Source organism: Macaca fascicularis, chromosome 4 (genome assembly GCF_037993035.2).
Source record: "Macaca fascicularis isolate 582-1 chromosome 4, T2T-MFA8v1.1".
Taxonomy (NCBI): domain Eukaryota; kingdom Metazoa; phylum Chordata; class Mammalia; order Primates; family Cercopithecidae; genus Macaca; species Macaca fascicularis.
In genome coordinates, this window is record NC_088378.1 from 159,447,073 (window position 1) to 159,460,747 (window position 13,675).

General features: G+C 47.0%; 1 protein-coding gene across 1 annotated transcript in view; it reads left to right on the forward strand.

Moving 5' to 3' along the window:
• Window positions 1–11,408: 11,408 nt before the first annotated feature.
• GFOD1 (Gfo/Idh/MocA-like oxidoreductase domain containing 1) overlaps window positions 11,409–13,675 on the forward strand; it is a 131,749-nt gene continuing 129,482 nt past the window's right edge. Inside the window, exon 1 of the mRNA XM_005554013.4 lies at window positions 11,409–12,389. Coding sequence (XP_005554070.1) covers window positions 12,137–12,389 — 253 coding nt within the window. The 5' untranslated portion in view covers window positions 11,409–12,136. The remainder of the gene's footprint in view (window positions 12,390–13,675) is intronic.

The following is a 13,675-nucleotide window of genomic DNA, read 5'->3' on the forward strand; positions in this document are numbered from 1 at the left end:
AGCCTGGGCAACAGGAGTGAAACTCTGTCTCAAAAAAAAATGGCCATAGTATCTTTTCCTCCAAGATTCTTCTGCCTTTTCTTTTCTTGTCCCTTTTCATTGGGAAGAACCTCCAGTGTGATACCAGGTAGTAGGAATGATAATGAATACACTGGCTTAAGTAGAAATGTGTTTGAAGTTTCATCAGTTATTGTAACATTATTACAGTTTCAAAAAAAATCTTGATCAAGTTAAAATCTCCACGTATTCCAAGTTTGCTAAAAGTTTTACTACTTTTTTAAATAAATGGGTGTTGAATTTTATTGCCAACAATTTATGGCTCTCCTCCCTTTAATATCTTCATATTTTAAAGTAACTTAATATAGTCTTCTAATGTTGAGTCATGGATATTTTTATAGGATAAACCCCACTGTTATGATTACTTTTATATACTGCTAAATTAGATTTGTAAGGTTTTTATTCAGAATTCTTTATATTCATATATGATATTGGCTTATAATTTTCTGTTGTTTTTATTTAAAAATACATACTTTTATGTCTATAGTAACCTCAAAAAATGAGTTAAATAGCTTTTCCTTTTTGTTCTATTATCTGGAACTGCTTGCCTAAAATATAATTGTCTGTTCTTTGAAAGTTTGGTTAAACCTGCCTGTAAAGTTGTCAGAACATACTGCCTTGCTTGAGGAGAGGTATTTGACTAGCCATTCAATTATTTTAATAGTTACTAGCATATTAAGGTTTTCTATTTCCTTTTGTGTCCATTTTATAATTTCTGTGAAGTTGACCATATCAGGAAAGTTTTCACAATTATAGGCAAAGATTTGTTTATAGTGTTTTTATCCCAAATATTGTTTTTAGCCTTTTCTCTTTTTTCTAATTGGTTTTCCCAGAAATTTGTCTATTTTATTAGTCTTTTTTATTAACAACCTTTTGGTTTATAAATAATATTTATATTCTTGGTTTTAGATTCTTTTTATGGTTTTACATTTATTTCTCTTTTCTTCTAGTTTTTTCTTTCTAGATTCTTTATTATTATTTCTTTCTAGATCATTAAGTTGAATGCTTAATTCCTTAAATTTCAAACCTCTTTTGTTATCTAAAAAAATGAATTTAAGCTCCAAGTTTCCACTCAGGTACAGTTTTAGCTGTACCTAATATGTTTTTATGTGGGTGCTTTTATTGTGTTTCATTTCTAAATATTTTCTATTTTCATCACGGTTTATTTTCTAATCCAGAACTTACTTAGAATAATATTTTTAATTGTCAAATTTATGGGGTGAGGGGATACGTTCCTACTGTTGGTTTCTATTTTCAGTGCCCTGTGGTGAAAGAACATGACCTAATTACCTCATTCCTTTGGAATTTTTTGTGATTTCCTTTGTGGCCCAATAAATTGTGTGTAAATGTTCTGGTTAAGTTTATAAAAAATGTGTATTCTTTGTTGGGTAAAGATTGTTTTTTTCTAAATATCGATTATTGTTTCTAAATATAATGTAAATTTATTGTTTGGAAAAGAGGAAGAGAAAGAGCCTACATCTCAGGAATCTAGTCTTATCAGAAAGGGAAGAAGGATTGCAGAAGCAGAGCTTGAATAATATCCTGGGAAACCAAGGGAGCTAATGGTTTGCAGTGTGTGTGTGTGCACGCGCATGTGTGGAAGAGAAACAGAGAGGAGGCTCCCATAGAACTGTAGCTTACCTCTGTGATTGCACTTCTCACACACTATATTGCAGTTATCTGTTTAATTGTTTGATGCACAAAGCCATGAGCTCCTTAAGGGACAGCTTAAGGATGGAGCTTTTAGCTCTGTATTCTCAATGAGTATCTCCAGGACTCAAACACAGCAGGCAGTAAATGAACAGAAGTGGAAAGAAGGTAAGGCTGCTGGTCAGCTGGTATACGCATATCAGATATGATCGTGCTGCTTGGTGCAATATTCAGCTGCTGCCCTGAGCTTTGAGTACCGCTTTGCCACCCACTGCCTTGACCTCTTCCCAAGATTCCCCCAAGCCTTACTGTGATCTAGTGAACGAAAGTGTTGAGGCTTGGTCTAGCAAGGAACCTCCAGGACTCTGCTCCAGAAATATAGATATTTGTTCTGATGGTTCGGTACCCATGGCATATCAGTTGTTAAATATTTTTCTATAAGCTGTGGTTGAAGAAATGAATAGTCTTGGTTTCCTTCTACTCCTTTCTTGCTGAGTTGTGTGATGTGTTCTCTCTGCCATCCGTCTCCCAGGCTGCACTTTGGCCCTGGTTACTTCTATACAAAAACAGACCCAGTGTCTTTCAGCCTTTTGAGTGGCTTTCCTTTGGACTTCATAATTACAAGGCCACAGCCTATGTAGGGTGTTACTGCCTAGATACTTCTAGGTCAAGTGATCTATCTTGGATTCTGCATGTTGCATCTATTAATAAACAGGTGAGATGAGGCTGGGCGCGGTGGCTCACGCCTGTAATCCCAGCACTTTGGGAGGCCGAGGTAGGCAGATCACGAGGTCAGGAGATCGAGACCATCCTGGCTAACACGCTGAAACCCCGTCTCTACTACAAAATACAAAAAATTAGCCAGGCGTGGTGGCGGGCGCCTATAGTCCCAGCCACTCGGGAGGCTGAGGCAGAGAATTGCTTGAACCAGGGAGGTGGAGGTTGCAGTGCGCTGAGATGGCACCACAGCACTCCAGTCTGGACGACAGTGTGAGACTCCGTCTTAAATAAATAAATAAATAAGTGAGATGTTTGAAATGGAGCATGTATTGTTGTATGTATCTACTCTTTAAACCAGAAACTAAGGGCATAAAATAGTGCTCTTAATTTGAATTGCAGATGTTATGTCATTCTCCTCTCTCAATTGGAAATTAAAAATTTGAATAGTATTTACTTTCTTTTTTTTTTTTTTTTTTTTGAGACGGAGTCTTGCTTTGTCACCCAACCTGGAGTGCAGTGACCGCCCAACCTGGAGTGCAGTGGCCGGATCTCAGCTCACTGCAAGCTCCGCCTCCCGGGTTTACGCCATTCTCCTGCCTCAGCCTCCCGAGTAGCTGGGACTACAGGCGCCCACCACCTCGCCCGGCTAGTTTTTTGTACTTTTTAGTAGAGAGGGGATTTAACCATGTTAGTCAGGATGGTCTCGATCTCCTGACCTCGTGATCCGCCCGTCTCGGCCTCCCAAAGTGCTGGGATTACAGGCTTGAGCCACCGCGCCCGGCCAATATTTACTTTCTGCCAGACTGTTACAAAGGTTATTTTTCTGGTGTGCTAAATCTGTGTGTATAAGCAGCGTGTTAATGACTTGGGATGCTAAATAGTTTTCCTGTGTGCTTATTGATCTGCCTGGAAAGGGCACCATCCTTACTGTCTGCTTATTTATAGCGCAATTATATCATCTGCCCTACACACCTTAATAGGCTGACGGAGGCAGCAGAAACATCCGCTGAACAGCATTACCCCAGAGAAGTTGTGTGCATGAAGAGGCCAAGCACCTGAGAGCTTCACACACCAAAAAGAAAAGTTCTGTATTTTGCACAGAAGCTTCTGGAATGCCTAAACTCCTATGCATTGACGTAAGCGCATTCCCACTCTCCAAGAGCCATGGATTGGCTGGTGGTAAGTCAAAGAGTGTCTAGGCTTCTCTTGGCCTGGTGGGTGACACAGATAAGGAACGTGTTGCAGTACAACCTAGTTGAGTCAACTATTATTTTTGGCATTTCAGAGGACTAGTGACTAGCTAGACTCTTTTAGGTCTTGACAAGTTCATGTACTCAGAATGGGAGAGGAAAGAGATACTTCAGCATCTGACCAGAACTGTTAGTTCACTTGCACATTTAAATGATTTCTTTTCCTTATTGTGACTGTAAGAAAAAAAAGGAAAAACCAGAAATGTAGATAAAGGTGTATTACTTTTCATTTTATAGGCTATTTATTCTTAAAAATTTATAGTTGTATGCACAAGAATGTGAATTACTTAATGTCACTGTACAGTTAAAATAATTAAGATGGTAGCTTTTGTCTTATATATATGTTATCATAACACAAAGACAAAAATATGTGGTCGTGATCATATTATATATACAATACTGACTGGCCTTGTAACCCCAACATCATGCTATGAGCATTTTGTCATGCTATTACATGACATTAGAAAATGTTCTCATGGCCGGGTGCAGTGGCTCACACCTGTAATCCCAGCACTGTGGGAGGCCGAGGCGGGCAAGACCACTTGAAGGTCAGGAGTTCGAGACCAGCCTGGCCAACATGGTGAAACCTTGTCTCTACTAAAAATACAAAAATTAGTAATCCCAGCTTCTTGGGAGGCTGAGGCAGGAGAATTGCTTGAGCCTGGGAGGCAGAGGTTGCAGTGAGCCAAGATTGCACCACTCACTGCACTCCAGCCTGGCCAACAGAGCCAGACTCTGTCTCAAAAAAAAATTTTTTTTTCATGCCTGTGTGGCTAATTTGTTCATCTAACAAGTATATATTATTAGTGAGGTACCGAGTACTGTTTTAGGCCCTGGGATATAGCAATAAATAAACCAATTGATCCCTTGCCCCAATAGGCTTACATTCCAGCCAGGGGCCAAGGAAGTGAACTCAAAGCAGACTGTGGTAAGTGCTGTGAATGGAATTAAATGGGGGTGGTGTTGGAGAGCAACATCAGGGGTTTGGGAAGAATGACTACCTCAATAGGCTGGGAAGGATGCAACATGTGAATTGAGCCCAAATGGCCTCTCCTTCCAGGAGAATGAAGGGCTGAGGGAAGAGCACTTCCCAGAAGAGAAAACAGAAAGTCTAAGTGTCCTGAGACAGGAAAGATCCAGGCAAGACCGGGGAACCAAGGGGAGGGGAGTGTGACCGAGGCAGAAGGGGCATCAGGCCAAGAGTGGGTGGCACTAGAAGTGCAGACGACAGAGCCACCTGGGATATGCTGAGGGGTTTAGATGGCATTGTCAGTGCAGCGCAGCGAGCAGGGGAGGGCTGTAAACAAGTCAGTGTCATGAGTGATGCTTTTGAAAGCTCTCTGATTACCTATGAATTGCAGAAGGCAAGAGAGTGACAGTGAGTCCTGATAGAAGGCTACTGTGGTAGTCCAAGGCAGAGATGATGGTGGCCGATATTGTCCCATGCCTCTGTCCCCGAGGAGCAGCACCACAAGCACAGTGTTGCTTTTCCTGACCTGGACGGCAGCTCTAGTAACCCCCTGCTTAGGGAGCCTGTTGACCTGTGTTAGAAGGGGAATTAAGTGTGCTTCCCTTCCCTACAGGGACCAAGTGCTTGCAGGGGAAAATAGGGGCTGTGGTACCCTATTGTACCACAATGTAAGTTCAAGGGCAACATGCTCAGTGGTCACATACTCTGATTTTGAAGTCAGGTGATTTAGTCCAAATGCTTGCCTTTATGATCGCAGGAAAATTACTGAACTTAAAAAAAAAAATCTATCAGTTTCTTTTGTAATAATGGGGATAATTGTATTTTCCTGAAAGAGCTAAATGTAAATATATGCAAAGTGCTTAGCTTAAATACAAATTGGGCCTGGTGTGTTGGCTCACACTTGTAATCCCAGCACTTTGTGAGGCTGCAGCGGGAGGATCACTTGAGCCCAGGAGTTCAAGACCAGCCTGGGCAACATAGTGAGATCCCATCTCTCAGAAAAAAGAAAAGTGCTTAGCTTAGCACCTCATGTATAATGAACACTTAGTAAGTGGCACCTATTATTAACAACAAAAAGAACAAAGAGTTGAATGTATAATGATGAATGGGTGCTTTTAAAACTCTCCTAATGAAAACTAGTTCTGGAACATATCTCAGTGCTATGAATATTAGACCTGTTTATAGACCTGCTTAAAGATCTTCAGCAGTCATAACTATTCAAGTTTCTCAACCTGGCAAAGCTATAATTCCACAAAGAGCAAAAGTATTTCACTCCACAGATATTAAGATTTATAAGAACACTGGGCATTTACGGACAGTCAACTAAAAAGAAAGCCTCTTTCTACTTTGTGTCATAAAGAACAATAAACAAATCTAACTAAAGAGCAAAACCTTTCTATTTCATTGAAATAGTAACATATTTCCAATACTGTGGAAACAAGTAAACCAAACTATTTACAGTGGCTATGTAAGGATAGAATGATTAAGGCTGACTTCATCTTATTTTCTAAAATGTCTGTAATATGTACAAATGACTCTTACAGTGAAAAATACTATAAATTGTTATTAAACTAAATTAGTATGAGAAGAAATTCCATTTTATCATCATCTTAGAGATAGGAATAAAATTATTTCATTTATTTTATTTCATTTTATTATTATTATTATTATTATTAAGATTTGAGACAGGATCTTGCTCTGTCTCCCAAGCTGGAGTGCAGTCAATCATAGCTCCTGCAACTTTCAACCCCTGGGATTATGCAATCCTCCTCCCTCAGGCTCTCAAGTCAGTGTCATGAGTGAAACTCTCAAGTAGCTGGGACTACCAGCACACACACCATTCCTAGCTAATTTCAAAAAAGTTTTTGTAAAGACAGGATGTTTTTAAGTTGTCCAGGCTGGACATTTATTTTTCATGACATTCAAGTGGGCCTAAAATCTTCACATAAATGCAAATAGTAGAGGCTGGGCAGCTAAATCATGGATGGAGGGGAAAGACAATTTTAGGCTTATTTTCAGAACTGTTTTAAAATGTCAAAACCTCAGGTTGTGTTACAGGTTGGGATTCAGGATCCACGGTTTAAGAGGGTTTCACATGAAGAACTTGAAGAACAAGACTGTCTGTGGGGACCATGTGCACAGGCCCTGTATGTGCAAAGGTCTGTGTCCTCAGAACCTTAGAATAGATGCATGCTCAGAGTAATCCTCCCGTGCCCAGGACGGATGAAGCAAGACCTGTCTAACTAGTGAGGACACAAGTGCACACCCAGCTTCTCCACTAGCCTCAAGCTGAGAAGTCACGCCAACGTTGTTTTACTCTCCTCCCATGTCCAATTAGCTGCCAGGCCCAGGAGACTTCATCTCCTTGTTATCTCGATATTTCTGTGCAGGTATCTTCATTCCCATAGCTGCCACCTTTCTTAGTCCTCTTTCCCTCACTTTGGGGTCACTGTAGTGGGCTCCCTGCAGGGCTGGGTCTAGTGACCCCTCCCAAGACACCCTCCATACTGGAGGTTGAATAATGGCTCTAAAACACCAATCTAATTATTCATTCTCCCCACCATGTTCTGGCCTCCACATACACCTTTCCACCTTGAGTTAGTCTGTCCATAGCTTTCCTCTGTCTAGACTATTATTCTCTCTTTCTTCTGGCTAACTCCAGCAAATCTTTCAAAATCTGGGCCCAACCCACTTCTCTCAGTGCATGTCTTCACAATCTTCCCATTCAGATTTCAGAACCCTCCTCTGTTCTCAAATCAACCCATGCAGACCAGTCTTCCGGGTGTGTTATGCTGTGTTGCCAGGGCCAATTCATGTCATCAACCAACGGGCTACCAGGCATAAGCAACGTGGGTGCAGGGACTCTGTCCTTCTCCACTGTGCATCTCCATTGCATGCGCCATTCTTGCACATGGCACTTGGCATGGTTCTGATGACTGACTTTATAAATATCAACTCATAACAGCACACGTTTGTTAGAAGAATGTGCAAACATTTATTCAACAAATGGGTACTGAATATCTAGCAGGTGCCAGGCACAATTTTAGGTGTTTGGGACTCAGAAGCGAATGAGACACCCAAACTTCTTATCTCAGTGAGTTTGGAACCTGTCAAGGCAAATGAATGATAAACAGATAGGCAGGCATATAATATAATGTGAGGCAGTGACAGGAGGTATAAAGAAAAATAAAGCTGGACAAAGGGATGAAATATGACAGAGGTGTCATTTTAGAGGAGATGGTCAGGCCAGGCAGTCTGAGCAGAGGCTTGAGCAATGTGAGCAGAGAGCCCCATGGATTTGTGTGTGTGTGTGTGTGTGTGTGTGTGTGTGTGTGTGTGTGTGTTGGGGGGGAATGAGGTGTCAGGCAGATGAAACAGCAAGTGCAAAGGCCCTGGGGCAAGAACAAACTCAGCCTGTAAACGGCATAGCAAAGAGGCCAGGGTGCTGGAATGCAGGGTATGGGGCGCTATGCAATAGGCTATGAGATGCAAGGCGCTGTGGGTTAGGCCAGATAGAGTCTTTCAGGCATGCTGAGGCCTTTGGAGTTGATTCAAAGTGAGATGGGAATTCACTGGCAGGTGCCAAGCATGATGGGAGATGATTCAACTTATCTTTTATGGGATCTATGGACTATGAGGGGCATCACTGGAAGCAGGGAGACCAGTAAGGACAGTGGTCCTGATAGTGATGATGGTGACTTGGACTCCCCAACCATGGTAGGGAGAGGTGGGCAGACTCTGCATGCATTCTGCAAGTGGAGCAGACAGGATTTGCTGATGGTTGACTATAAAGGATATGAAGACCAGATGATTCCAAGGCTTTTGACCAACTGGTAAACTGATGATTTTATTTGTTGAGGGAGGAATGGCTTGAGAGTAAGGTTGGAAATGAAATGTTCTGTTTTAAACCTTTAAGTTGGACTTGCTAGCAGGACGTAGTTTTGCCTTCTATGAAATGGAGATAATAATGTTTATTTACAAATTTTAATGAGAATAAAATGTGATCACTTTCTTTGATGTTATATAGATGGAAGTTCTCTTTTATTTTCTTTCTTTTTTAGAGACAAGGTCTCTCTCTGTCGCTGAGGCTGGAGTGCAGTGGCATGATCAAGGCTAGGCCCACTGCAGCCTTAAACTCCTGGGCTCAACCCCACCTCAGTCTCCCGAGTAGCTGGGACTATGGACACATAACACACCACCATGCCCAATGAATGTTTTAATTTTTAGGAAATGGGGTCTTGTTATGTTGCCCAAGCTGGTCTAGAACTTCTGGCTTAAGCGATACCCCTGGTTAGGCTTCCCCAGTCAGTGGGATTATAGGTGTGAGCCACGACTGCAGGCTTAGAAGGTCCATTTTATTCACATTCAAGCTAGGGGTAGAGTTCCCTTTAAAAGAACACAAACAAAACTCCATCTTATTAGCTAGATATTGCTGCACTGTACAAGGTTCTCTCTCATCAAGAAATGACATCGGTAGCAGACCCATTTTCTATATTTATTTATTTAACATTTATATAGAACTTACTATGTACCATGCCTTATTCTCAGGACTTTGTAAATGTTAATGAATCCAATCCTCTAAAACCCCTTGTGGTATGTACCATTATTACCCACCCATTTTACAGATGAAACTATGCCGCAGAGAAGTGATTTGCTCAAGGTCCTACAGCTAATAAATGGCAGAGCCAGAAGTCAACGCCAGTGGCTCTGGCTGTGCTCTGACCGCTACTGCACATCCTCGGCTCCCTGAGAGCCTGGCCTTCTCTGACATGTGACAAGTCTGTGATGTATCCAGTCCCTTGGGTCCGACACCACTGCCTGCTCCTGTGCCCAGATAGGCGTTCCTGCCTTGGTTCTTACAAAACCCCTGCTCAAAAGAAGCCTGTTAGTGTTGAGGTCAACACCCCCTTTGTCTCTCAGTCCTCCCCAGGCTGCTGCCAGCCACCCAGCACCGTGTCCTTTGTGCGTTTCTTCTTTTTTTTTTTTTTTTTTTTTTTTTTTTTTTTTGAGACGGAGTCTTGCTCTGTCACCCAGGCTGGAGTGCATTGGCCGGATCTCAGCTCACTGCAAGCTCCGCCTCCCGGGTTCACGCCATTCTCCTGCCTCAGCCTCCCGAGTAGCTGGGACTACAGGCGCCGCCACCTCGCCCGGCTAATTTTTTTTTTTTGTATTTTTAGTAGAGACGGGGTTTCATTGTGTTAGCCAGGATGGTCTTGATCTCCTGACCTCGTGATCCGCCCGTCTCGGCCTCCCAAAGTGCTGGGATTACAGGCTTGAGCCACCGCGCCCGGCCTGTGCGTTTCTTCTAATGCCCTAGGTCAGCCTCCACTCCGCATTGCCACACACAGCTTTTTTGATATCCTGCTCTCTCCACGCGCGCCCCGCCTCACTGCCAGTTGTTACAAGTTGTTTTAAACGCTTGCAAGTATCACGTTTTCCACTCGTGTTGCGGCAGACATTGAGCCCAGTGCTGAAGACAGGAGATGAACATGACCTGACCCATGACCTCTCCAAAGACCTTCAGCTAGAAGACGTGCCTTTCAATTTTTAGTCCCCGCTCCCGGCATCAAATGGGTGCGAAGCGGGCATTCGATGAATATGCATTCATTTATTTAGCAAATGTTTATTGAGGGCCTACTACATACAGGCAGGCAGTGTGCCAGGTGCCAAGGATATGGTGGAAAACCAGACAGACGCAGAGTCCCCACGGCTCCAGAGGTGCGGGGCCAGCCTTGGCCAGTTCCCCTCAGTCCCCCCTCGAGGGCCTGACAAGGGTGCAGGGGGGTCGAGGTGGGGGCAAGCTGGGAGAAGTAAAGGCTGCTGGAAGTGGCGATGGCAACAGGAGCCGAAGCAAGAAGCGGGCGTGGCATCTGGCCAGGGCGACATATCCGTCTCGAAACCTAGACACGAGACGCACGCGCCGCAGCGGCCTCGGAGACCCCTGCGCCGCTGCGGCAGTCCAGACCACAGCCTCTACGCGGCGGCGGGCACGGGCCTAGGGGCAGGGGAGGTGGGAGGCAGATGGGAGCCCGCCAAGACTGGACTGTCTGGGAAGAAGGCGGCTGAACCTTGCGTGCGCGGCCGGAGCGGGGGCGCGCGATTGGAGCAGGCTAGCTTGGAAGGGGACCGGAGAAGTCTGCGGTTCCATGCCCAGACTCTGGGGCCTGGATTCCAATCGCAGGCCTGTTGCTTACATATGTCACCTTGCGCAAGTCCCTTAGCCTTCACTGGGACTCATTTACATCACTGGTAAAATGGGTTTCCAATAACCTTAGGTTGCTGCGAGGACTAAAAGGGACAATGCCTGGAAAGGCTTCAGTATGATGCTCAGCACGCAGGTAACGCTCCGGGGACCGAGGTTGTTAATACCGGCTGTTCGCACCTCGCCGGGTCCCCTCACTGCCCCCAGGCCAAGGCGCCCACTGCTCTCTTCCAAGGGACAGGCGACTAACCTATTGGGGCGCGCCCTGCCTAGATAGATTTATTTGCTTGCTTGGGGCGGGGTTTGGAGTGAAGCAGGGAGGAGAAGAAGATGGTGAGGGCAAAGAAAGGGAAGAAGCGGAGGGGCAGGAGGCGAGCGAGGCGGGGCCGGGGAGGAGCCGGGCTGGGCTCCCAGGGCCCCGGCGCAGCGCGCACCCGGAGCTGGCGGCGGCGGGGGCGGGGGCGGCGCGCGGCGGCCAATGGCGCGCGGCGCTGCGGTGAGGGCGGTGCAGGAACACCGGCCGCTGACAGCCAAACTCGCCAACTCCGCCCTCGTCCCCGCGGGATCCCGGAGCCTGAGCCGGCCTGGGGCCGAGGCCGCCCGAGCCGCGAGGCGAGCGAACATGGCAGCAAAATGAGGAGGCTGGCGCCGGGTCGTGGCAGCCGCTGCAGCGCTGCAGCTTGAGATCCCCGTCCGGCGCGCTCCGGGCCGCATCCTTAGCCGGCCTCCTGGCGGTCGCGGGATTATTTCATTCCGAGCGGAGGGCGAGGGATAAAGGAGACTCCCCAGCGGAGCGGGTCCGTGCCCAGACTCTGGGGCAGGGTGTAGACGTTTGTGTGTGCGATTCGCCGGCTGCGCAAACGACGCGGGAGAGAGACGGTCCCGGGCTGCGGCGGCGCGGCCGCGGGGATGAGCCGGCCATGGAGCGGCCTTGGCTGGGCGCACGCAGCGGACTGGCGCTGCCGCCCGAACGCCGCCTGAGCCGGGGCTCCAGGGGGCTTCGAAGCCTCCGGCGCCCTGGGGGGGTCCCTGTCGCCGACTCCGGGAAGGACGCAAGCCCCGCGTGGCGGACACTGCCGCAGTCACCGTACTGAGGCGCCCCGAGCTTGCTCCGCCTGCAGCTCGGTGCGCGCTGGGCACCCGGGCGCCTTGCCCGGTGCACGGCGGCTGGCGCACAGCGGCTAGATTGGCTGCAGGAGCCGGGTGCAGGACTAGCTGGAGGTGGGTGTGTGCGCGTGTTGGACTGGAGATCCGAGTAGAAGCAGAACCAGGCGGCTCTGAGCAGCCATGCTTCCCGGGGTGGGCGTGTTCGGCACCAGCCTCACGGCCCGTGTCATCATCCCGCTGCTAAAAGACGAGGGCTTCGCGGTGAAGGCGCTGTGGGGCCGCACGCAGGAAGAAGCGGAGGAGCTGGCCAAGGAGATGAGTGTCCCCTTCTACACTAGCCGCATTGATGAGGTGCTGCTACATCAGGACGTGGACTTGGTGTGCATTAACCTGCCGCCGCCTCTCACCAGACAGATCGCTGTCAAAACCCTAGGTGAGCGACCCCTACCCTGAATCCTCCGTCCCACACCCGCCCTTTAACCTTCCCTGGGTTCCTTCCCCGCTGCCTTTCCCTTTCCGTGTCCCAGAAGCTTACCCTGCATCTACGCTGCCCCATGGATCTGAGATCCCAGATCCGACTCAGAGCTCCCTCCTTCCTTGTCCCGGGCCTTCCCCACCTTTGCACTTCCCTCCTGCCTCCTGGCACCACTTGGACGCGCTTCCCCACGTGTGTGGCTGGCAGGCTGGAGGAGGAGTGTGTTCCGGGGATCCGAACTAGGAAGATCAGATGCCGATATCAGGGGATGGGGTGCTCCGCAAGAAGAGGAAAGTTAGTCCTCAGCTGTGTGTGTCGTGTACGTGTGTGTGTGAGTGTGTGTGTGTGTGCGCGCGCGCGCCTGGGAGACGCGAGTGCGCGCCCAGAAACGCCTGAATAAAGGGCCGCACACGTGTCTCGGGGTTCTTGGGTTCGACAGAGGACCTGCCCTTCAGCAACTGTGGCGCCCTGTTGGGGTCGTTTGTTTCTTTCTGCTGTGAGTTAGTTTAGCGTGACATTGGAGGTGTGACCATCGGCTGGAATTATTTCGTCTGCGCTGGAGGCAAGGATGATGGGAGCGGTTGGATGGGGGTGATGATTTAGAATGTTTTCAGAAGCGTCATAGGTTAGTAAAGACTGATTTGATAAAACCAGGGGTTTTAACTTTTGAATGCAGCCTTCCGGGAAATGTCTTCTGCCACAGTTTGGAGTAATCGATTTTAAATTTTTACGGGGATGGGCGCAGTAGCTCCAGAGTCATGGACGCTTTGCATCAGAAAAGGCCCTCGCTAATCGCCTTCAGGAATAGTTTCTGAAGGCATAGTGTTGACCCGCGGGGGCCGGAGATGAGTTCAGGGTGCCTCACCATCTGGTCCCTGCTCCCCTCAACTCCCAGGCAGTCTGAACAATCTCTGAGCACAGAGTAGCAACCTCTTAGCCCATGCTCAGGGGAAAGAGAAGGGCATGTTTTGTTCATCATCAGTTCTTACATATAACCTAAAACAATCCCAGGAAGCTTGCTTGATCTTACAATTCCAAGAAAATTAGCAGCTCACCTTTGAAAGCTGAAGTTTCTATTGGTGAGGAAAACACAAAGCTTATAACAAGAACAAAGCTTATAACCAGATGAAGCGAATAGTAGAACAGATTAGAAGGGAGGAACTGCCAAGGAACAGAGACCATCCAGAAACCAACCGGAAGTTATGTAGTCTTGGAAAGACTGTTTTATTTTTTAAAAATAGGTG